At 32.6% G+C, this 26,137-nt stretch overlaps 1 protein-coding gene across 1 annotated transcript; it reads right to left on the reverse strand.

Moving 5' to 3' along the window:
* Nucleotides 1-364: 364 nt before the first annotated feature.
* Nucleotides 365-18,235, reverse strand: LOC134230875 (uncharacterized). The gene is made up of 23 exons (XM_062712737.1): nt 18,056-18,235; nt 17,921-17,979; nt 17,615-17,740; nt 17,459-17,498; nt 17,296-17,354; nt 16,606-16,740; nt 16,366-16,477; nt 16,170-16,219; nt 15,634-16,069; nt 13,432-13,794; nt 11,167-11,273; nt 10,183-10,234; nt 9,916-9,968; nt 9,465-9,608; nt 8,795-8,840; nt 8,383-8,441; nt 8,113-8,284; nt 2,329-2,387; nt 1,927-2,052; nt 1,307-1,441; nt 1,074-1,185; nt 891-940; nt 365-795 (listed from the first exon to the last, which is right to left on the reverse strand). Exons 1-23 carry the CDS (start codon nt 18,178-18,180, stop codon nt 365-367), a joined length of 3,051 nt encoding a protein of 1,016 aa, XP_062568721.1. The 5' UTR covers nt 18,181-18,235.
* Between the last annotated feature and the right edge of the window lie 7,902 nt (nt 18,236-26,137).

The raw sequence follows: 26,137 nt of genomic DNA on the forward strand, positions 1-26,137 counted from the left end.
TCGTTCGGTGCCTTTATTTATCTGGCTGAATAATTTATCAGAAAAAATAACGTAAGAAATGATAAAAGCAAATTATTTTCTCACTCAGGACGCACTAAGTTGAACTGGCTTTATAACAGCGCTGCATGGATACCTCTACTTTTGATTCATTTAGCAAACAAAAGAACAGAAAAAATATATCTGTACGTATATTTTGCTTTTATTTATAAGAAGTGTTTGTTTAAAGTACATACCAATTTTCACAACGTTCGTAAAAGAGATTTTAAAATATCTTCCCATTCTTTATATAAAACCAGTTTCTAATTTTTTTTAAATAATTCATCAATGATAATATACAATTCATTTGCAAAGTTTCATGCACCATTCATGCGTCAATGTTATGATGTATCTGGTTTTCAGTTTCATATCTCTCTGTCTGATCAACACCGTCTCCCTCAATATCTATGTCATCGTACACTGTGACGTCATAGCTATCCACTGAGCTGTGGTCGATGCCAACGTTTTCTCTTTGCGAGTCTGAGGATGAAGGAATGCAAACAGTGTCACCGTACGCGTCTTCTAGCCCTATACACACACTGTATGGGGAGTTGAGGTCTCGAAGCGTTTGTTTTTCTTTATAAATAAAGGAACAGCTACTTTGCAAAGTATTCGATCCTCCATATTCTTGATTAGATGTTTCGGGAATCAATGTATTATCATACGTCATATCGTTTTGCTGTATACCCCTAACAGGTTTCCTTTTTGGACGTATTACAGCGGCATATATATCTGAGTAACCTGTCGCTTCGTTGTCATCTTTAAAAGAAGGGGGAATAGTGTCATCTAACATGAATTCATGGCATTTAGTCTTTTTCTCTAATTCGAAAAAGAACATCTTTTTTCCTATTTACCTTGTGTTGAATTGTTGGCATTTGGAATTTCAATGTGTTTGTTCTTAAACCTAGGTCATAAAACAATTTTAGAAAATGTCAAACAACACTCAGAAAATTAATTTTATTATATCAATAAAAATTGGAAAAATGTTGGAAATATTTTCATAAAATTTGCAAAGTATTGATTTATATAAAACAGACCTGTAAGCAATGCCTAGAACTATCAAAACCAACAAAACTGCTGCCGAAAGCGAGGTGAATAATACAACTGGAAAATGCTTCTCTAGCTCGCGTCTCTCGTTTTTCTGTACCACTACAATTTTTCGTTATCGAAACAAAACAATAAAATTCGTATAAGTAGTAAGACAACCATTTTTGAATTAACTTATACTCAGTCTTAGCATTTAAATACCGTACATAGATCTTTACTATACCCGTTGTAGGCAATAGACAGCCCCGAACGTTATCACAATGGATAGCATCACAGGAGCACTTCTCATTACATTGTCTCCCGTAATATCCACGTGGACATTCCCTACTGCAGTTAATACCGAACCGTCCTACACACTCTTTAAAGAAAAGTTAAAACATAAAAGAGCACTATATTTTTTCATTTAGAGTTTGATTTAAATTGTTCGAGACAATCTTGTGTAATGTTCACAAGAAGAAAAAAAGTGTAATCATATCATAAATAATGTACTAGAAAATAAAGAAATACTAGAAATTAAATGTTTCGTCGAAAATTTTAAAACTTAAAAATACCTTGACATCTTTGCTCAGTCTCCAAATACATATAGTTTGCACAGCAATAAGAAACATTCCTGGAACAGAGAAGTTGGTCATTTATATAATTGGGGTATTTTGTATATATACTCATAAAACTCTAAATTTAAAAAAAAATCATATATAACTTACTCCCTGTTGTAGCATACACCATCCGTACTATTCTGTGTACCTAAGTTTGTATAAGGTTAACAGCGTCTGAATAATTTCAATTTTCGTGTCCAATTGTGTGTCACAGACAGAGAGAGAGAAAGAGAGAGAGAAATCATACCTTCTAAACAGCCCCAGATTTTATGACACGTTTCACTAGAACAGTTACATTGACTCTTACAGGAAGCTCCATAATACCCATGAGGACAGGGCTCTGAACAGTTTTCTCCAAATCTTCCGACACATTCTCCGTACATTAAAATGAATATTATTTTCATCCATTAATTTTCCATTCCTGTTCATAAATATACGGCTGATTCGAATAAGTATTTTATTATTTATCGTGTTCGCTTTTAATGTTAAAGTTGAAAATGCAATTAATTTGCTTATCTCTCCGCCCTATTCATGGAAACACAGATGAGGCGTTTCAATATTGTATTATTAATCTTGGTACTTATTCATAACGCAAATATTTTATAGGATATTACCCTTGGTCTTTGATAGAAAAATCAAATGAGTTTACCTATACATTGGTCCTCCTCAGCATTATATAAGTAGTTTGTGCAACACTTTGTATTATTCCTGAAATAGCAAAATGAATTTCTTTCAGTCATTAAATATACTAATGAAAATATCATGGTTTTAGTATTCACATACTTATCATCCAAACAAATCACATTTCCGTTCATGACAGCATACAGTTGGACAGTTTTAATTAGGTAAAGTAGTATGCTTTTTTCCAGCACGTTTTTTTCATTCATTTTTTTTATTTATGAAATATACATTTGTATGTGTTGAAATCGCATTAACATTTGATCATACACTTAAAGTATTGACTTTATTGCACTGTGAACTTTATTCTGAGTGAACTTCCTTTATGAAAGGTTAATGTTCAAAAGACTCAATTATATTCTACGAGAGATATCATGTCAGCATAATCATATGTGTATGCTAAATCAAGGATGATCGGTCTACGTTTTGATTTCTGTTTAACTATATTATCAATACATTTATGATAAGTCTACTTGAAGTTTGCGCTACCAAATAATCATTTATTACTTTCACATGATTTACCTGGTTATTCTTTTTTGCCAATGAAAGAGAATCCTAAAAAAGATTTAACACCCCACAAACAGTCCATCCCGGAGTACACCTTTCCATAAAAATTAAGAAGAATTTTGGAGTAGAAAACTAGGGACAGCCTTTCCCTATGGGTGTAATAACTGATGATAGTGTTGAAAATCTTTCCAGTCCACAGTCTAACAATGTAAATGTGATGGAACTTTTTAAATTATACACTACGTAAGCGTACTTGTGGGCATCGGTCTTACAATAAATCTTTCATACACGATGTTTCGTTTGATTCATTTCAACCTTTCATCTATGTTAATCAAGTTAGGCATACATCAAATTCACACTAAACTTTTAATCTGCCCCTTTGAAACTCATAGGCTTTTTAAACCCCCATGTTTTACTAAAGAAAATGCAGCTAAAACAATCCGTTTTTCCTTAAACTTCAATATGCCAATAGCAGAATTGATGCGGTTAATATAAGTAATCTTTTTAATCACAATAGGGTCCAGTCTTGTATTCCACCATGTTTCATGTAAAATACTAAACCTTGCATATCCTACAAATATGCATCGACTTTTGCTTCCAAACTTTTTAATTAAAGAAAACTTTACAAGGCCAGGATATCGAATATCTGAAAGAAGGATATGGAAATAAACAACAGTATTCAATATCAAAGTCCATAAAACAACACAAAATTGGAGCAGAGCAAACACGGACCTCCGAAACATCAGAGGTGGGATTAGGTGCCATGGAGGAGTGAGCATCCCCTAATGATCGGTCACACCCGCCGTGTGCTCCTTGTCATGATCGGGAAATCACGAAAAAACCGTCATCAATTCAGTGTATAAATAATGGACTAACAATTAGTATGAAAAACGTCAGTCAGCATTTGACTCAATGAAAAATTGTATTTGTTGACAAGGTTATTGTATCGACCATAGAACTTACGAAATGATGACTTTCAACGAGACTGATGGTATTCTTGTTTCATCAACTTGCTTGTCAGTAATTTACCTCGTTTTAGAAATTATTCATACGTACAGCATGCTCTTGCGTATCGAATCAACTGAGATATATACACTCCGTATGCAGGTGATGAAGGTATATTGTTGCATAAGTAAGGGAAGTTGACGATAGAAAAGTTAAAGTAATCACGCATATCATATAACTTGGTTGTTAGATTACCATTAACGTCTTTTTCAAGTAAAATATCCAAGTATGAAACAGATGTGTCAGACTTTGTGATATCTTTTATCTCAAGCTCCCCAGGATATGTTGTAACGACGAAGGAATGGAAATTAACATTGTTAATTGACAATACGTCGTCGATATATCTAAATGTCGAGTTGAAGGCCACGGCAAGTGTTTTCTTCTTCTCACGTATAAGATTTTGGACAAATTCTGCTTCATATGAATACAAAAATAGGTCTGCTAATAACGGGGCGTAATTGGTACCCATGGGAATTCCAATAAATTCAATAGATTGTTTGAATACCTGGTCTCCAAAAACCACATAGATATTATCAATCTGAAACTCAAGCATCTTTTTTATGTCAACTTCAGAGTACTTGTGTGTGCAATCAGAATGTGTTTTAACAAAATGATTTTGTAAATGACCAATGACCAGGTAAGTAAATTTACGAGTTCCATTTTTATTGAAAAAGTAGCTGTCAATGATATCAAAGAGCCTGGACTTGAATTTATCGTGGGAATGGTTGTGTATAAAGTTGAAAAGTCGTAACTTTTTAAGCTGTTGATTTTGGTAAAATCTTGTGATTTCAAATTGTCCAAAAGTTCTTTGGAATTTTTGAGTATCTACATCTGATTCACACTACTTTTTGAATATATTGAACATTATGCCAATCTTGTTCATGAATATTATGGATTCTGTAAAGATTCTAATAGGCAATGGGCCACATATGAGAAAAAAGACATTAACACTTTGTCGCTAAAATGTTTAAAATTAAAAGATTGAGGGTCAATATGTAAAACCATCTATCCTTCCGGATTTTTGAATACAGTGTCATCGTGTACAGCTAATTTTAAACACATGATGCTTGGAGAGTTGAGGTTCCCTGTTATATTTGTTTGTCTTTAAAAATAATTGATTTTTGTTTCTAATTAATGTACTCGGTCCTCTATATTTCCTTGTTTAGTGTTTCAAGAAACAATGTATTTAGACATGTATCATTTTGCTGTACAATCCTCACATTTTTCTTGGTTGAATGTACCCATGGTATACCCCACTGGCATATCTTATTATTAATTCTTTCGACAAGAAGTTGTGATAACAAACATCCTGCAAGTATCTGCTGCAAGCATCGCTATTTTACAGCTGGGGCCAAACCTGAACCTCAACGACTTGGACGTTTTAGGTCCAGACGGTGTACACCTGTGCGCTGCTTCACCGCATACATAAGAGAGTTTGCCTTCCCATGCAATTGATTGACTAAGGACAGTTTGTAGCTTTCAAATCGATATTCAGATATATCGACAATATTTTATTGATTAACTATATTTTCATTCATATGTCGACTTGATATATCCCAGTGAACTAGAAATAAAGACATTTCAGAGTCTGCCTCATTTTCTTCGTATTTGGATGTTTTACTGACTATAGATGATGAGGGCTAACTAACAACTAACTGGTATGAAAAACGTGATAACTTTAACTATTCCATCGTCTAACCATTTTTATGATGCATTAATATTTCACAATCACCTGCTTATGGTGTTCAGGTCCTCAAACTTATTCGCTACACAAGAGCTTGTCCTGAGTCTGATTAATTTTAGCAAAGCAAGCTAATCACAATTAAATTGATGTTCCAGGGATTTCATCAGCCTTGTTTAAAATCATCATTTTTATGGTTGATAATGACTGTGTTTCAAAAAGTTATCATAGAGAAAAAAATTAGCAATGGAAATATATATATATTAGACCTGACAACATAATGTATGAAACATGGAGATAGCGAAGAGTATTTAAGATCACAAATCCATCCAACAACGCAAAATAGCAGAACAAACACGGACCTCCAAAACAGTAGAGGTGGAATCGGGTGATATATGATGTATCAAATTACAGCTAATTTCAAGGCGGTAGTGACCGGTCAACAAGGGGTGCTTACTCCTCTCAAGCACCTGAAGCCACCTTTTTGAATTTCTAGGGGTCAGTTATTTATGTCTTCTTTGCATATTTGTTTTGTTTATAGATTTTTTTTGGAGATTGATGACTGTTATCTTCACCTTTTACAGTGACACAAACATTGATCTGCCTTCAATACCGAATGTTTATCAGTCATCTCAATTAAAGTAAACTTTTGCAAGTTTTATTGTCTATACTATGACCTTGTCAGAAAATGAAATAAATTGTTTTGTCGAAAAGCTATGTTTTTCATTATAAATTGTCCATACTGACTATTTACTCTATTTATTGTTTATTAATTCTTCCTTTTGCCCGATTGAAAACAGGAGTACACTAGCTGGGTGTAACCAGCTGACAGGACATGCTACTTCTCTATTGCACATGTTCCCTCTTTTGTTGCGTGTGTTTTTAGAGGTTATTGCTAGCATTTCTTTCGATTTGTAAATATAAATGGATTTCTGAGTTTGATTGTCTTCGAAATTTTCATATTTTGTTTCTCTGGGAATACCTGAGGATGAGAAGATGAAAACAGTTTCATAGTTCACAACTTGTTTTTAACACCCTGTTTGAGGAGTTGAGATCTCCAGTCACTGTAAGTGTACATTAATAGAAGCATTGATTTCAAAATTTTGCACAATTACTTGTTTGAAGTTGTCGGTGAAATCATGTATTAGTGCTGCACTTGCAATGTCCTTGTCGTGTATTGTTTATATATTTGATTTTTTGGCGCCGAAGCCCCTTAAATATGATTTTTGAAGTACACATATAGTATTTGTCGTCAAAAGTATAATCGAATTTAATTTTAAAAATGAAATCCTTAAGGTACTGCTAACCACTATTATTCGCGTCATATTTTATCCGCGATGATGAATTTTCCGACCTAGGGAAACTCTCTCTACAAATACACAGCAAAATAAATGATTCGCTGCGATAAATAATCGCCAGTAAAAGAAAATCCCGAAATTCAAAATATTTATCGATTAAAAGCATGTGTAAAGTCATCGACCTATTCATTTTTGGCTTAGAGTTCGAAGAAACGATATATTTACATATGTTATTTTGTTTAAAAAGCCTAATACGTTCCCTAGTTGGTTGGATGCAACAGTGTATATCTGAAATCCCATTTTGTTTGTTGTTATCTCTTAAAGTGTAAACTAATTTTATCAATACATTTTAAAGAAAGAATGATACAACGTGTATGCTTTTTTATTTTCTGTTTATGCAATTGATGACATTTGCTAATTCAGCATTTTTTTTTATTGGTGTTTGTTTGTGTGTTTCAGTTTTTCCCCATGTCACCCCTGTTCATCCCATAAAAAGATGAAGTTTGCACAGCAATAAATAATATTCTTAAACTTTGTAGACAAGTTCTAAAATGAAAAAGTACACGTGAATGAATTTTTAAAAATATTCTGGCACGAAATACAGACGGGTGGGATGGGTCCAAGTACAAGTTCTGGATTTCACACAAAGAGGTATTAAAGTTAGAGTTTTTAAAAATGTCACGTACATGTATTGTGCCAAATGTCATATTATAGTATTAATTCACTGCAGATTTCAATTTCGTTTTTTCTAGAGTTCCTATTGCAATTCATGATACAAAAAATAATAAAACAATAATATGTCTATTCCCCTGAATTCAAAAGCCGAAAACAACATTCAATAAAGTAATGCACATACATATCACAATAATTTTGAAAGAATTTATCATTACCATTTATAAGTCAATGGCAATTATGATCCTTATTATTTACAATTATTAAAATAATATTTTTTTTGAAAAAGTCTTTAAAGTGTTTCTGTGAACTTTTTTAAAAAATGAGAATAATTTTCAGACAGTGTTTCCGGATGGCACTCATTGAAGATACATAAAATTATATAACTTCCTCAATACATCAATTGATTATGATGCTATTGAATTTATTTAACTCATGAAATATGGATTAGAAAATATATCCTACACGTGTCAGGAATAATTCTATTTAAAACTTTTATGATGGCGTATTGAATTAATTTAATTATTTAGATGTACTATCATAAAGATTTTCAGATACATGAATGCCTAAGTAAGTGTTTGACACAGAATACACATCGCCACCTAGTATCCCTCCATCTTTAAAGCAATGAGTCCTATCATATGCCTCCCCAGATTGTGAAATATTAGCCTGGGAGTACTCATTCAAGTTATTGTCTGGTTCCTCATATCCTCTCTTAAAGGTCTTTGAAGAATGGTCAAGTTTCTTAAGTTGTGTAATGTTGTCTGTAAAATGAAGACTACCATGTTTTAGGTATTTTAAAATCTTTTGACAAAGTTATCAATGAAGCTTAGTTATATGTGAGTATGCCAACAAAAGTTACCATAAATCATTGTTGTAAATGTGTATGCTTTGGATTTGGAGTATAACACGAGAGACAAGCTGAAGAAAACACGATCAAGAATTCTGTAAAGGCTAAACTATCAGGTAACCAAAAGAAACACAAAAAGCAGTTAGCTACAATATCTTACGATGTTCTCCTCGTATTTGACTCTGTTTCTCATGTAAAACACGTAATAGTAACAAAAAACATATTTAAAACGTTTTAAAGATCTAGGAGTATATCCACCATATAGAGATACCAGCAATTTCAGAAGTTTTCACCTTTCTTCTGTCTTGTTATGTGGCATCGCTTTGTATAGCATCTAAATCAATCAAGAACATTTTAATTCAACATCCATTTAATGCGATACTTAAAGGAAAAAATACATGATTCATAGCGCATTCAAACTAACCTGTAAAGCACAACAGTCAAAACAACTCCCCCGGTTACAGCTGGAACTAAACATTTAAAAAATAGAAAGAAAAGAAACTAGTGAGAATAAAAAAGATAATAATTCATTTATTTTTATTGCCAAAAGGTACAATTTTCTTTAAATACTTTGTTAATTCAATAATTTATTGTTAAAGGGGTCTCAGTCTATCTCGAGTCAATAAATCTCACAAAGCTTAAACAGCAGTAGCTAAAGATGCTGGTAAAATATCAAAATATCACGGACTTGCTGTGTTCAATCCCCATTCTAGTCTTACCTTTCCTGTTTATGGTCCACTTCTTTATTTTTTTTAACTTATCATAACCCTTTCATGAAAAGGTTCGATCCCCTATTCTAGCTGTGCGTACCTGCTCCATCGTCAATAATTTACTAATAGTTTTTGACCAGGTGGTTTTAAACAAGATTTTTTAGCAAGCAATCTCAATTTTTGTCTTTTATAAATTGATACCCTTTGAATGATGCATAATTGTTGAATTTAGATTTGATTTTGCCAAAGGATGACCTCTTGCAAGTTTGATGGACATGGATCCTTTGATTAAAGAAAAATGGAAAAAAAGAGAAAAAACTGAAGGACTAAGAAAGTAAAAAAAAGTTAAATCGTAAAATTAAGAATATCTCAGGAACCACTTACTCATTGTATTATATACAGTTTGACATCCTTGTTTTGGATCACAGAACTTGTTCCATGTACATTTGCATTTCTTCGAACATCCATAACCATAATATTCATATGGACACGGCTGTGTGCAGTTTTTTCCAAAGGATCCAAGGCAATCTGGAGGCAATTTAAACAAAATTAACATTCTCTAATATTAATGTTTGTTGAATGAGATCAGTAAATGCATGTATATAAAAATATTTTCCCGTATAATGTGTTACATGTAAATCAAACAGAGTAATTACATCTTCACTTCTTTTTAGCAATTTAAATCACAAATATAAAGACATCTTTTTGTTCTAAACTTTTCTGTTCTATCATAGATATAATTTTGTGTTTTTTTTTCAGTAATTGCCTGTTATTGTATACAAAATAAAAATTACCTGTATCTCAGCTTAAATCAAAATGTTTTATATCTACTCACGTATACACTTGCCGCTGATTAATTTGTAATTTGTACAGCATTCTGCTTTCTTTCTAAACAATGGATATGAGTGTTATGTAGATTTTAAATATATTGTACAATAATTCTGTTATTCTACTTAACAAATAGATACATCTTTACGACAAATTTGTCTTCTTTTTATTCATAAATCCAGACTGATACAATCCAATATTCTTAAATGCATAAGATAACTAATGCATACTATAACATAACTAGTGATATAAGAAGTGTTTGTTGATAACTTACTTGGTAATACAGAGCCCTGTGTCATTCATATTCATATTGGTCTCACTGCTAACTCGTCAAATAGTTTTTGCATTTGTCAGATTTTTTTAAATAATTTAAGTTTAGATGTATATTAGAACATGTGAGCGTAACCAGTGATTGATATATTTTAAAGTAGACTTTAACCATTTCCTTCATGTCGACATTGTCACTTCTTTTCCTCTTCATCAATGTGATGAGCGAATTCCTTAATCGTAAAAGCGTGAACCATCCTTTACCACTTACAGATAAACAGCTATATGGTTTTTTTTCTTTTACAATGTAAAAGATAACGATAATGAACAGTGATCGGTGTCAAAAAATCCTTGAACAGTACAAATATGAGAAGAGGGCAAAAAAGACGCAACCCTGGAAATGTCAAAGGTGGGATCAGGTGCTTAGGAAGTAGGAGGAGTAAGCATCCCTTACAGTCGCCTTGAGCCGTATGTTGGATCAGGATGATATACAAAGGATGGTGATATACAAAGATCTCTGGCTGGCAATTGAATAAAAACAAAAGAAATTCCAATGATGCTTAAGAATAAACAAAGATGTAGAGAAAACATTGACATTTCATCTGGTTCAGTGATAACGAGCTTTCAAATCCCCGTGTCAATACAGGCGTTTCCACGCTAAAGATCCTTTACTTCTCAATGAGCTTGAATGCCAAGTAAAGGTTTTAATTTCAAACCATTTAACGCTATATGAGTGAAAAGGTCTCTAACGGGACGTAAAAATGTCCTAGTTCTGCACTGTCAGAAACAGTTGACACAAATAAAGAGTGTTACATTTTTCTGTTCTCTTGAAGTTATTCTCCTGCTTATCTTTTTAAGTCTTTTTCTGTGATCTGATCTTTATCAACTTATTCATTATCAGTAATTCGCTTTAAACGAAATTCCAAAATATTCTTTCTGCATGCAAATACTTCTAAACTATTTGTTTCTATGCCGCAAGCATTCATATCACTTTGGTAACAACCGAGAAGTAGAAGTGTCTGCTGCAAGTTCCTATAAAGAAGATCCTTGGGGATACACCCATTCTGTTCTGGTGGCCTATCCATCGAAGATATATCTCTGAAAAAGAAGGGACATCATCGGATAGTTAAATTGTATATGCTCTTGTGTTTCCCCCAGAAAGGATTGGATAATTATTTAAGAAATAAGATATCATTTTTAGAGTGACATTGTGGTATGACATGAAGTCGGTCACGTGATCAAATTCTATAACGCCCTTAGGGCGTAGATTTGAACACATACCGTATTCATGTCATATCCATTTGACACTCTAAAAATGATATTTTATTTCCTATATTTATATTTCTATTTCTATTCACAGTACAAAGATAAAATACTCTATTTAGACTTATTTATTGAATGCAAAATAACGTATAAATACGACGTAATATGACGTCAGAGTCAAGACTTTCCAAATATCTCGAGTAGTTTGCTTTCCATACGCAAGAAAGTCTGATCATGTGACCAACTGCATGTCATTGAAAATTGAATTTCATTTTTTTAGTATTGTCATATAAGGAAAGACATTGGCAATTGTAAATATGTCTTAATTCGATGAGTTTGTTGATATTTATTTCTCTTGAGAGGTTGTCAGTAGTGTAGAACCTTTGTGTTGGATTTGTGTGTCGACTTCCAAATTTTCCTCGTTGATGGTGGGTGGTATGGAGCTCCCTGGCCCACGAAAGGTAACTTAGGGAATTTATCTTTTCATCTCTGCAGTTCCACCTGAGCATGAAAATCAGTTGCTGAAAAGCGTAAGCGCTAGAACACAGCTTTGTTTACCTCCACTTGTATCCAAACTCGTCTAAAACGTCGAAGTCAAACTGAACGACCTTCTATATACAGTCGCAAAATGACCTAAGCTCAGCAATTTAGATGGGCAACCACAAGAATCAGCATCTTAAAACAGCCTTGTTTTCCTGGTATCTGTCCTCTTCTTGTAGGAAATTGTAAGAAATTTTTTCTGAACATCAACAGCTTAAAATTTACCTTTTAAAACTGTCTCCTTAATTTTCAAACAAATACAAATTCAATCGAGTTTTCATTTTGCTATTAACTATTTCTGTGAAAATACCTTCATGCTTTCAAGTACTAGGTGGAATATTCATTTATTCATATCCCAAAATTTTGCAGAGATAAAATAAAGAAAAACATTTTGGCATCATAGACAATTACTAGTTCAATAAAATTGTGACTCGAAAGCTTGGATTTCTTACCACTGGTCATCTGCCAACTTAGCATTTTTAAAAAAATTCTAATGCTATACAAAAGTACTCCCATGTGAATATTCAAAAACTTGTACGAGTTTCTCATTGACAATATCTAAGCAGTTTTTTGAAACGGAGTCTTTAAACAATCTGTTGAAAATTGTGTGTTCTAATTGCGCCACACTTTTAGCAGACCTGGTGTTTTTGGTATGAGGATACATTTCTTCTACATGAAAATTAGAAGACTCTTGCTTTAGCGTTCAATTGCTCTCAACGAGTTCCTCTTTTCAAATTTAAATGGAATGGTGTTGCAAGGAAATACTTAAGAAATCCATAAATGTTTAACAATTACAGATACAGGTTTCCGTGGCATTTGAGCAAACTAGTTAAATGATAATATCCTCTTATGTCAAGTAATATCTAATAATTAGAAACTTAAATCATTGACATCTACTTATTGATTAATTGCCATGCTAAGATTAAAAGGGCATATATTTTAATATAATATCGCAAATTAAAAAGACGTGTAAATCGGTGTCTATGAATGTCAAACAGCCATTTTAAACTAAAATGCACATCCATTTCTACATGGTATCATTAACTAGGTTCCATATTCATTTCTATATATAATTATTCAATAAATTGTCATTCATTTCTGCATATAATTATTCACTAGATTGCACATTCACTTTTACATATAATTGCTAGAATAAGTATTTATTAGATTGCACATTCATTTTTACATATAATTACTAGTATTTACTAGATTACACATTCATTTTTACATATAATTACGAGTATTTACTAGATTACACATTCATTTTTACATATAATTGTTCATTAGGTAGCACATTCAATTTTACACATCATTATTCATTAGATTTCACATTAAATTTTACATGTAATTTTCATTAGATTTCACATTAAATTTTGTATATCATTATTCATTAGATTGCACATTAAATTTTACGTTTAATTATTCATTAGCTTGTACATTCATTTCCACGTACTCTTCTTCTTCAATGTCATCCTCATCTTCTTCGTCGCAACCTGTAAAGTGATGAACGTTATCTTTTGGTGGAGCCATGGACATCCTCATAGCAAAATAATCCTCTGTAGGTTTATTAGGATCTTCGTCATTGTGAGGAGGAGCTCTCCGCACACGTTTTAGTAATGCGTCAACATAAACATTTAACTTTCCTCGTCTTTTAGGTGACTCCAGACTGCTTTCGTTCGGATCCTTAGCTTCTTCGCCATCGTCATCAGAAGACGCTGCTCTTCGAAAACGTTTTAGCAAGGCACCTGAGAATACGTTTAATTTTCCTTTTCTTCTAGCTGTTTCTTGATTGCTGTCCTGTTTGCCTATGGCGTTCCTATGGGATTGAAAGAATATAAGAATCTATTGTCTAAAAGAATATATTTATATTTCATATGACGTCTAAGCAAACATGGTGCGTATACGACTGACTGTTAATTGTACCTTGTGCATTTATAGCAAACAGGGTTTTAACTTGAAATTTTGGATTACTTTGGTTCGAGAAATCTGAACGAAAATATTCAAACCTTTTTCTAGTTGATATGAAAGCATTAATTGCAATCGCTATTGGTATACTGTTAATGATTAGCGTGCCTAGAATAATGAAAATCCAGTAGCGATATGTTGCGGTCTTCAAATCTGCAATTTAAAAGAACTAGGTTCACTTAATGCGTAAAATGACCCTGTACTTATATCAATTAATTATCACCCTCTTTCCCATTTCATATATCAAAATAAAGTAGACACTTGATGCTTTCATTTTCTGTAATAAAATTTCTTTTTGAGAATCCAGAAAATGGTCGTAAACGACGAAAATCAGTACAAGTTTCATTTCCTAAAAAAAGAACTGTCAATGATGGCAAAAAAAAGACTGAACTTTAAATTTAAGTCAGCTCTTTGATTTTCAAATAAACATGTGAACGTTTTGAAATAACAATCATTGATACTTGTTTGCAAGAAAATATGTTAAATAATCATTACTTTCTAAAACTAAGGAATATATAGACCTTTTATACTTGTTTAAAACAGCTGGTTAGCTTAAGTGTTCTGTCGTATGGCGTGAGGTATGAATAAGCTGATGGCATTCAATTGATCATCTAATGAATTCAAAACCAAAGTTCAAAAATAAAAAAAAGAAAACGGGAAACTTCAACATATTAATCTGATTCGGACAAACAGATTTTTCTGAAACAATACATGTGCTTTTTTCGGCGTAATTTGAAGCACTGTTGTATTTCAGAACTGTTTTAAATTATAACCTTTAACAATAAATTTTCATAAAATAATACTTTCTGTGTTTTACTTGCCATAGTTTATCGAATAGTGATTTACTTTGAACAAATCAAATTTTGTAAATTTGACTTAAAAAATCAACCTTTGATAAGCAGATGAATGAAGGAACAATGTACATAGAGTTAAAAAAAATTGTATGTTTCCAGACAATATAATCTGTAGACAAATCCCGGTGATATTGTAAACTTTTATATAACCAATGACATGAACCAAACCACAGAGATAATCATTCCGTCTTTTCAATATCGACTCTTTCGTAGATTTTCTTCACTCATATCGAAACGTTTGGGAAATTTTTAATTTTCTTTTTCTAAATTCACTAAAGGAATTAAAAAAAATAAACGTTATGTTTTCTTTAAAGATTTCTTGAAAAACCAAAAAAAAAAGTAGAAAGGTTTGTTGTTGTTATCTCGATGTAAAATTACGAAAAAATGTCCTTTAAGGCGGTTTGTCTAGCAGCATGCTGCACCAACTTTTGTACCGCAGTTCAACTTTAATATGTGCGGAGTAATTAAAAGTCGCCCGGCGCCTGGTTGGATAATTTATCAGAAAAAAAGTGCTCTTTAGTAATAATAAACGCAAATTATTTTCTCACTCAGTATGGGTCAACAGGTACTTAGCTGAACTGGCTTTGTGACGGCGCTGCATGGATACCTCTCCTATTGACTCACTTACGACGTTTATTGAAAGGAAGAAAAAACTTCCATTCTTTAATTCAAACACGTTTCTTAATTTTTATAATAATTCATCAATGATGGCATACATTTATTTCTAAAGTATGAATAAAAGGAAAGCAATCAGTATTTCAATTATGTGAACTTCTCTGTATTCACAGGATGTATTATACATGTGTATTTATTACAATTAGAACGAATGTACCATTCATGCGTCAATGGTATGATGTAACTGGTTTTCAGTTCCATATGTCTCTCTCTGATCAACACAGTCTCCCTCAATGTCTATGTCATCATACAATGTGACGTCATAGCTATCCACTGAGCTGCTCTGGATGCCAATGTTTTCTCTTTGCGAGTCTGAGGATGAAGGAATGCAAACGGTATCATTGTAGTCGTCTTCTAGTCCTATACACATGCTGTATGGGGTGTTGAGGTCTCGAAGCGTTTGTTTTTCTTTATAAATGAAGGAAGTGCTACTTTGCAAAGTATTCGATCTTCCATATTCTTGGTTTGATGTTTCAGGAATCAGTGTATTATCATAGGTCATATCGTTTTGTTGTATACCCCGAAGAGGTTTCTTGATTGGATGTAACACAGTGGCATATACATCTGAGGTACCTGTACCTCTCTGTCCGTTGTCATCTTGAAAAAAAAAGGAAAAATAGTTTCATCTCTATTTTGTTTTTATTACATTTAGTCTTTTTACTGGAAATAAAAAAGCGAACAATTTTTGCAAATTTACCTTGTGTAGAATTGCTGGCTTTTGAAATTTCAATGTGTTTTCTTTTCAACCTAAGTCATAAGATAATTCAAGGTCTATAAATTTATTATCTAATTAACTACACTCAGAAAATGAATTTGTTATGTAAATATACATGCTTTTTAAACTTTTTAAATATTTTCATAAATTTTACAAACCATTGACGTATAAAACAAACCTGTAAGCCATTCCTAGAGCTATTAAAACCAATAAAACTACGACAGAAAGCAAGGCGGATAAGGCATATGGAAAAGCCCTCTCTAGTTTGCGTCTCTCATTTGACTGTACAACTACAAATTTTGGTAGTCGGTACAAAAGATGAAATAGTGTGAGCAGTAAGATTCCTAATTATTCTATATTTAAATCTATTTACACCTGCTCTTAGCATTTTAAAAAATACTATGGATCTGTACTATACCCGATGTATCAGACAGACAGCCCAACACTTTATCACAATGTCTAGCCTCACAGGAACACTTCTCGATACACTGTTTTCCGTAAAACCCATCAGGACATTTACTACTGCAATTAGCACCAAACCATCCTACACATTCTTAAAAATGTATATTTGAATAATTATAATTTATATATTTTACAAGACAAATATTTTCACAATAAGTTCACAACAATAAAACAATGGTAAAGATTTGATATACAAATCTAAGACATCTGATATAATAAAATTAAAAATTATGATTGAAAGCATTTGATTAACATGTAATTCACAAATAAAAATAGAATTTATGATAAAAATGCTCTGTTATTATTCAGATTGAATGAAGAACCAAGAATGAGTATTGTTGTAAATATGTCATTTATTGATGACATAAATGAAACACATGAAATTTGGGAGATCCTATGACTCTCTACAATTAATATCTACACCATGTTATGGATCTCCCAAAAATTAAAATAACATCAAGGCAATACTCAAAAACACAAATTTATCAAACATTTAAGCTGAAAAATAAGGTGGCAACAAACAATAGGCCAACAAAAATCCAACTACATTGGATTTTCCGCCACCAATTCACAAACAAAAATAGAATTCAACTTAGAACATATTTTTCTTTTATCAAAAATGTTCAACCTTAAACCTTATGATTACCTTGGCATCTGTGCTCAGATTCTACGTACATGTAGTTTGCACAGCAGAAAAGACCTATCCTGCAACAAAAATGCAGGCTTTTTAATGTTTTATAATGGCGGTTATCATCATATATTCAGACTCAGTTTCGATTCTTCTGTATATATCTTTGAATATAACTCACCACTTGTCGTAACAGACACCATCCTTGTTACTCCATGTACCTAGGTTTGCGTAAGTTTTACTGCTTATTAATAATAATTTATTTGTACATATATGTCATTGTGTTTCAGAGAGAGAGAGAGAGAGAGAGAGAGAGAGAGAGAGAGAGAGATGTTACCTCCGAGACAACCCCAAACCTGGTGACACGTATTATAAGAACAGTTACATTTCCTCCTACAGGAATCTCCGTAGAATCCGTCTGGACAGGGCTCTGAACAATCCTCTCCAAGTCCTCCAACACATTCTAACCAGCGTACATTAAAATGGATATTTTTTTCATCCATTATTTGTATTAAGCAATACACAGACGAGTCAATTAAAATATTTATTAACAATTGTACTAGCATTTATAATGCGTAACATACTTTTATGTTAGCCTTGATCTTTGTCTGATGACTTTTTGGGGAAAATCAAATTAATTTACCTATGCATCGGTCCTCCTCAGATTTATAAACATAGTTCATGCAACACTTCGTATTATTCCTGAAATAACGAATCAACCATAAGCCTTTCAAATCTCAACAAAGTAAAAAATAAAATGCTCATATCATTCACTTACTTATCATCGAAACAAATCGCATTTCCATCAATGGCAGCATACAAATGAACAGCATTGCTTAGGTAAAGTAGCACAATAATTTCGAGCATGCTATCTTTATCCATTTTTAAAATTACGAAATACATGAGTAAAATCTTCAATTTGGTATGAGCGTTTAATCATACACATATGGTTTAAATTCAATAGCATCATGAACTTTATTCTGAGTTAACTTCCTTCATAAAAGTTTAATGTTCAAGATAATCAAATATTTTCTATAATAAATATCATGACAGTGTGTTTAAGTGATCATACCAAATCAGAAATGATGCTTGGAAATAGTTAGTGTTTCCTGTTTGTATACTATATATTTATCATAAATGAATTCACATAATCATAAGTTTGCACATTCTGTTACTTAAACAGTTCCAAACCAGATTGTATGACAAATACGAAATGAACATAAACGTTAAACTCTTGCAATTATTTCATTAGAAAAGGGCATTAATTGGTTATCGAAGAACAAAATGTAATGATAAACCTAATGAATTTAATTTTTCAATCATCAACTTCCCTCATTCAAATAGCATTATCACCTGCATAATTTCATGGTGTTTATGACTTCAAATTCATTCGATACTCAAACATGCTCTATGTTCGTTCAATAAGCTACTGAAAAATAAGTTGATGAAACAAGGATGTCAACGGCCTCGGTTAAAGTCAACATTTCTTATGACAAGGGGTATACGGTGGGCGTGACCGGTTGACAGGGAATATTTACTCCTTGATGGCACTTGATCAATCTCAGTTGTTTTCAGAGCATCGGATAAGGATAACATGAAGTTTTGTCTTCTTCTTATCTATAAGTCCCCGAAGAAATTCCAGCTTTATATGAATTCAAAAGTAGGGCTGCTTATAACAGGTCGCAACTGGTACATCATTGGTAATCATGGGTATTCTGATTGAATATTGGAAGACTTTGGAAGACTTGGTCTCTATAAATACATAGAGCCATTTGACATTTGTATTTTTTAAAGACTGTTAAAAATGGCATAAGGGGAAACTTTAAATAAATTTACGAATAAGTATAATTTAGAAAAGGGTTAATTGAAAATAATTAATATGGAATATTAAAGACGGTCAAGAGACAAAAAGACGATGATTGTTCTTCGATGCCACAGACAAACATACATATCATGGAGAAGGAACGAAAGCATACATGTAGGTATGGATCATCACTGAAAGCAAACCTAATTTAACCTTTAAAATTTGAAAAAAAAAATGAATTTTTATACGGTAAATTACAATTACTCATTTCAATTATTCCATCCCTGAATACAAAACTTGACCCTATTTAGATTGGAAATTTTACTTATATTTACCGTGCCAATTCCATTGTTGGTATATTGAAGTTAAAGAAGAAGGGATGGTTTTACAAATATTTTCTTCCGTAAAACTTGTTGGGTTCGTAAACCTCTGATTTGCAGTATTCAGAATTATAGTGAGTTGAGCGAGCAGAGCGCTCGTCACTGCGAGCTCTTCAAGCAACGCCTGGGCAAAGAGAAAATTCGGACTACTGCACATTCATTCGATATAATTTTATGCCGCAGTAATTTTGACCCACAATGCATCGCTTCGTAAACAAAGCTAAGCCAACGTTCTAACATAGGTTAAACGAATAAAATAAACTTGCCTTGATTTGATAGTCAATAAAACGGTTCTTCCTTAAAATCAGCCCTGTTCTGGCTTCGGTTTGGTAAAGCAGAGACGTATAAGAGATCTCTTATACATCTCTGGTTAAAGCAACATGCATTCGACGTTATGTGACGTCAGTGTCGTAGACGCGCCTAATGTCACGTGCGGTTTGACGATCCCGACGAAACGCTGACCAAACTAAACTGGAATCAGAAAATCAGCAATCATTAACATAAACCTTTAATCTTGGAGAATTGAATGAGTTATTTCACCCGAAGTCGACCAGAAATAAACCATTTCGAGGAAATACATCGCGAACTTACACTCCATCCACTTTGGACGATTAGTTTCCAGCACTTAGAATCAACTTTGAAAATATTTGAACTCATAATTCGTTCAGTTACGTTTGAAATGAAAAAAAGCAATGTCCAAATTATGGAAAATTAAAACACATGATATCGTACTACATTTCACCTTAGACTGTCCAGATCTGTTAATTAATATGCCGTGAACAATCTAAAAGCCTGTGTAAAGACGAATAATGACCCCCATTAAATAATGATCGGTGGTCATGTTTCAACGACAGAAAATGACCCCCTCCCCATCCATAGAAAAAAAAATCATTTTTGTGGAAAAAGAGCCCTAGGGGTCATTATTTCATAAGTGAATCCAATAACAAATTGACCCCCTTTGGAATATGACCCCTTTTAGAGTGATACAAAATTTACAAGTTTAGATTTATGCAAAGCAAAAAATATTTTCAATGTTAAGTCCATGTTATCATCGTGTTGACTCAGGGCCATTAATTGTCTTGCGAGGACGAAGATAGGGTAGTATCATAACAGAATTATTGAATCAATTACAAAGGCCATACATATAAAAAAAATGCCTCAATGCTGACAAAAAAGGACGTTCAACATGCTGATATCGTGGATGTTTGTCATGTTATATGATAATGCCAATGTTCTATATCAAAATAGAATTTTAAAAAAATCGTGGTTCATTTGCAACTGTAATAATTAATGCTTTCAAAACAATATTTACTAACGATTTTTGCCTTAAAAACTTATACAAGTTATTAGTAATTTTAGTCACTGTTATTCATACCAGGAAACTCAATACGTTTTGATTCCATGTCTTATGCACATCCATCTTAATGAGCAGTTCATGCAAACAATTTTTTATAAAATCATAAATTAATGAATATCTGATGAGAAAAAAAAAAACTTGAAAAATTATCAACAACCATTAGCACAAAGTATAAAGCTAATTTTAAAATCTTTTATTCACTACTTTCATGTTTGTTATCAATAAAGAATTATTTCATCGAGGCATTAAAAAATAACCCCTCACTTCCCATGTGCACATTCTAACACAACCAACACTATCGGGTCTCACAGAGCAAAACATGAACTTTGCCATTATAGTCATATGGGAGGCGGGGGTATCATCTAGTGAGCTCATAGCTCACAGTACGTCTAGTTTTGAGTGTGTATGGTTTACCGTATAAGTGGAAATTTTAGCGAGACGCAAATTTAGCGATTTGACCTTAAAAATTGCTAATTTATTTTTAGCGAGATGTAATTTTAGCGATTTTTAAAAAGCTCACTAAAGAACCTTTTACAAATAAACCAATATTAATAATTAGCGATATTAAATTTTAGCGATCTTGGCACCCTCGCTAATAATGCCAAAATGAAATCCTCGCTAAAAATTCTACTTATACGGTATTTAGATACTTTATGGGTAAGTGTGCGAAGCATATATAATACAAAGGAATAGTCTGCAATTTTTTGTTTTCATATTTAGCTTGAAAAGTATGAAGAAAACATTACAAAAATGAAAATGTTTGTTCTGATTTTCATATTAAACTCTCTGAAAAATGTACATAGAACTGACTATAAGGATGGAATAAAACAAGATTTAAACTAGAGGTGCTGTGAGCACTGTGGTCACTTAGTCATGCCCTCGCCTCCCATATGATTATAATGGAAAAGTCCATGCTTTGCACTACAGAACAAGAAATGAGCATCAGACCAAAAACTAAAATAAGAGGTGCACAATGGGAATATGTAATAAAGAATCTGTGAAAGTCTCATAAAATTTTATTTAGTGATGCAGGAGGAGTTGCGGAAAAGAGATGGATACTTTTCGATATTATAGAAAGAATGGTAATGTCCATGTTCTGCTATGGGAAATCCGAGAAATGTGTCCGATCTAAAAGTAAAGTAGACTGTAGGAGATGTACAATGGTACTATGTAACCAAGATTCCGTGAAAGTCTCATTTAATTTCATTCAGAAGAGTTGTGGATAAGAGATGGGTACCCCAAAGCGTAACATACGGACGGACGTACAGACAGATTGACGGACGGACATCCCAATCACAATATTACCTCCCGCTTTTCAAGTGGGATGATATACTTAGTATAATATTGCTGCATTTTTCTGTCAGAACGATGAATTTCCACCATCGAAAAACAATATTCACCCAGCCCTTTGCGCCAAATATATCTTTTACTTATCTAGATTCTGAAACAATGCGTTGACCTTAAAGTAGTAATAATTGTATAATTTAATGAGATCAACACATCATCAATTTATTCCCAATTTAGCTCAGGTGAGCATTTTGGCTGATAGGTCTCTTTATTGTTTATATTTGCCTCCTAAAAATTTCAACTTTAATACACAAGGGGTCGTTATTCTACGGAGGTCATTTTTCTTCACGTAGGGTATGCAAATTTTTAGGGTAATGACGCCTTTTTTACGGACAAAAGGGTCATTTTTCTACGTCGAATAATGACCGGGGGTCATTTTTTGCCGTCGAAAAATGACCCTCGGTCATTATTCTATGTGGTTTATTATTTGTCTTTATACCTGATTATCACGCACAAGCCCGAAACTATAATCATTTTTCTACGTCGAATAATAACCGAGGGTCATTTTTTTTGCCGTCGAAAAATGACTCTTTCTCATTATTCTATGTGGGTCATTATTTGTCTTTATACCCGATTATCACGCACAAGCCCGAAACTATAATGATAAATTATCATGAAATGAACCTAGAAAAGGAATGTATAACCTTCACATTGTCCAACACTACCGACATTACAGCATTACTGAAGGACATAAAACATATTACAGACCTGCAGGAATAAACCTTTTCAAATTTCATTGCAAGAAAAAAGCTCATGATCACTTTTCTTTATTGCACTTGTACATATACTATTCACGAAAAAGAAAATGAGAAAAGGAAACTTCACATGTAATATATTTACATCCACTGAATATTTTCACCTTTATTTCTTAAGAAAACCCATTGCGTTAATCAGTGCATGAACTACACTAGACACGTCACCTGTACAGATTTCATGATCAGTGGCTGTTCCATAAATGAAACATACAAAGACGTTTGCATTATTAATACAATAATTAATCTTTTTAATCCCATTTTAAGTGATTATTTAAACAGATACAAATATAAACAATAAAATGTCTTTCTTTGGTTGTTAGTACGGGAGTGAATGTCGCAGCTATTGCAGCTATTACGCGGATTATTCATTTTTTCTGCACCAGCTGCTTCATTCATTCCCGTACTAACAACCAAAGAAAGCATTTTATTGTTTAAATTAATCTGAAAGCTGTATGTATGACAAACGTTAAATATCCCTATGAAGTGTCCAGCAATGGTACATGATTAAAACTAGAGGTACTGTAAGCAATGAGCTGACTAAATGATATCCCCCACCTCCCATATGAGTACAATGGTAATGTCAATATTTTGCTATGGGAAACCCAAAATATGTGTCGGATCTAAAAGGAAAATAGGAGGTGCACAATGGCATCAGATTCTCTGAAAGTCTCATCAAATTTCATTCAGTGGTATTAGAGGAGTTGCAGATAAGAGATGGGTACCCCAAAGCGTAACAGACAGACGGACGGAAACCCAATTACTATATACCCTCCCGATTTTCAAGCGGGGGCATAATAAAAGATGAAAATAACAAACTGTTTTCAAATTCATAAGTTCATTCCTACAAAATAAATCAGAAGCAGAGCAAAGACAGACCTCTGTATCATCAGAGGTGGATGTCACGACTACCATCGCTTGATCAGTGATAATAAGATTTGTTTTTCCATTTGTAATTTAAAACATACGTACAAATATATAGAAAATAAAAATTAAAAAAATTATCAAAGTCCATCTTGGTAACCGCTTGTGCTACATTAATGTACGTTCATTCCTTGCGGTCTTACGGTCCCTGTGAATAGGTGAATAGTACTGAATACGGATACCCAGCCCAATGCACCTCGCCACAACGTCGCTGATAACCTTCGCAAATTCCAAAGCGTTTTAGCGTCCACTTTGCTGACCAGGAAACCACGTTTCCCCAACCGGCCTCGGGCTAGCGTACCACGCCCTCGAGAAGTGCCATCGTCGACAGCATCAAAGCTTGAAGAGATATATCAACTTGACTCAGTCGAGCTGCCTTACATCAGAATAAATATTTTAACATACCGTGTTGATTAGTATGATTTGTTTTTCCCATAATTTCAAGAAGTCCATTTTTTTCAATTTTGTTTGATTAACAATGATTAAAAAAGGCAAAAACAGCAACTTTTAAAAATAATCATTTTTTCTATTGTAATCCTTTTATAACAAACCATTATGATAACTTTAAATGAATTTTTTTTTCTTCCCTACTTACCTGGGAATGAAAAGTCAGTCATATTGTAACTTGTAACTTTCATTGGTTAATAGCATTTGTCATCGTATTCTCTCGGATGTTTCTTTGTCAGCACCGGAGGTTAACGATAACAAGGGTTTGAATAATTTTTGCACAGTAGATTTTATTTATTTATTTCCGGTCGGGTTTTCGTCTTTTTTTCTTCTTTTACATTGTTCGATAATCAGTCTGAACTTTAAGAACTTCGACAATCATTTCTTTGAATTATATGATTTTTGTATTTAACTAGCCATCAAAAATTTACTGGTTAGAGTCAGTTTCAATTTTTCAGAGATCTTTAAGTGTAAATTTGATGGTTGTCTGATTAAATCGTGGAAAAAGCATTTGAATCGAAAAAAATAATTTAGAATATATTTTTGAAAAATAATATACAAAATAAGGCTTTTATTATATTAGAATATGCAAAGGGTAGGATTCTACGGTGAAATACCACAAAAATGGGAACACTTTATTAGGAAATAGTCTATGAATAGAAGAAGAATGGCTGAATAATTGTGATATTTTTAATTCTTATGTATTATGTCGACATATTTTATTACTTAGGGAATTTTCTTAATTTTTGCCAATTTTTGAAGACTAAGATGAGGAAATTGATAAGCATGACTAATATTAGGGCGCACCGGAGAGCATAACAAATATTGTTTGTAGTGAGTAATTATGTTTTAATAAAATTCAAATGATAACGGAATCACTTATACATAATAGGCTTTTGATCAAGGCCTCGTGTAGACATACATACAATCAGCTATTAGCACTAACAATAGACTTATTATGATAGCCGGTAAAAAAAGTGACTGCCTTTTTGGTGTAGTAAAAGAACCTTCCCAAAGGTAGTCGGTGTAAATCATTGAAATAATATTGTTGACAATAAAACCTTGATAATTAAAAATATTAATAGTGTGCACCTGCGGTAGGTGATAGACAACCCAAAACATTATCACAATGGTTAGCCTCACAGGAACATTTCTCGTTACACTGTTTTCCATAATATCCACGTGGACAGTACCTACTGCAGTTCACACCAAACCGTCCTACACACTCTTTAAACAAATGTAAAATAATGCAGAAAGTTGCCACAAGTTTTATCAAAGTTAAGTTTAACTTTTACAAAAAATATATTCACTTTGTTGGCATCAGTAAATCGAGGTTATATTTGAATATACATATATAAATCGATTGATATTGAATCGAATTTGACTAGTTATACAGTATTCAAAGAATAAAAGTACTCTACTTAGAACATTTTTTTACCTTGGCATCTATGCTCAGCCTGTATGTATATGTAGTTTGCACAGCAAAAAGAACCATTCCTACAAGAGGAATGTTGGGCATTCATTAAGTGACATTAATTAGAATATTAAACGTTTCAATATGTTTAAATAAAGAATAATTTTATATATATATACATATATATATATATATATATATATATATATATATATATATATATATATATATATATATATATATATATATATATATATATATATAACTTACAGTTTGTCGTAGCAGACACCTTTAGAATCATCCATATAATCTGAGTTTGTACAAGAATTATTGCTTGTGAATAATTGCATTGTGTAAATAAAAGAATATGTAAATATATTTAAATGTCTCTGAGAGTGAGAGAGAAAGAGATCATACCGTTTAAACATCCCCAGA

This window comes from Saccostrea cucullata, unplaced genomic scaffold (assembly GCF_032062105.1).
Source record: "Saccostrea cucullata isolate Sc308-1 unplaced genomic scaffold, CSIRO_AGI_Scuc_v1 ctg361, whole genome shotgun sequence".
Lineage (NCBI taxonomy): Eukaryota > Metazoa > Mollusca > Bivalvia > Ostreida > Ostreidae > Saccostrea > Saccostrea cuccullata.

Coding starts and splice junctions, on each gene's coding strand:
- LOC134230875 (XM_062712737.1), bottom strand. CDS start 18,180: ATGTATTTCGTAATTTTAAAAATGGATAAAGATAGCATGCTCGAAATT. Junction 10,235..11,166: donor ACTTCTCGGTTGTTACCAAA/GTGATATGAATG, acceptor CTATTTGACGAG/TTAGCAGTGAGACCAATATG. Junction 8,285..8,382: donor ATTTACAACAATGATTTATG/GTAACTTTTGTT, acceptor TTCATTTTACAG/ACAACATTACACAACTTAAG.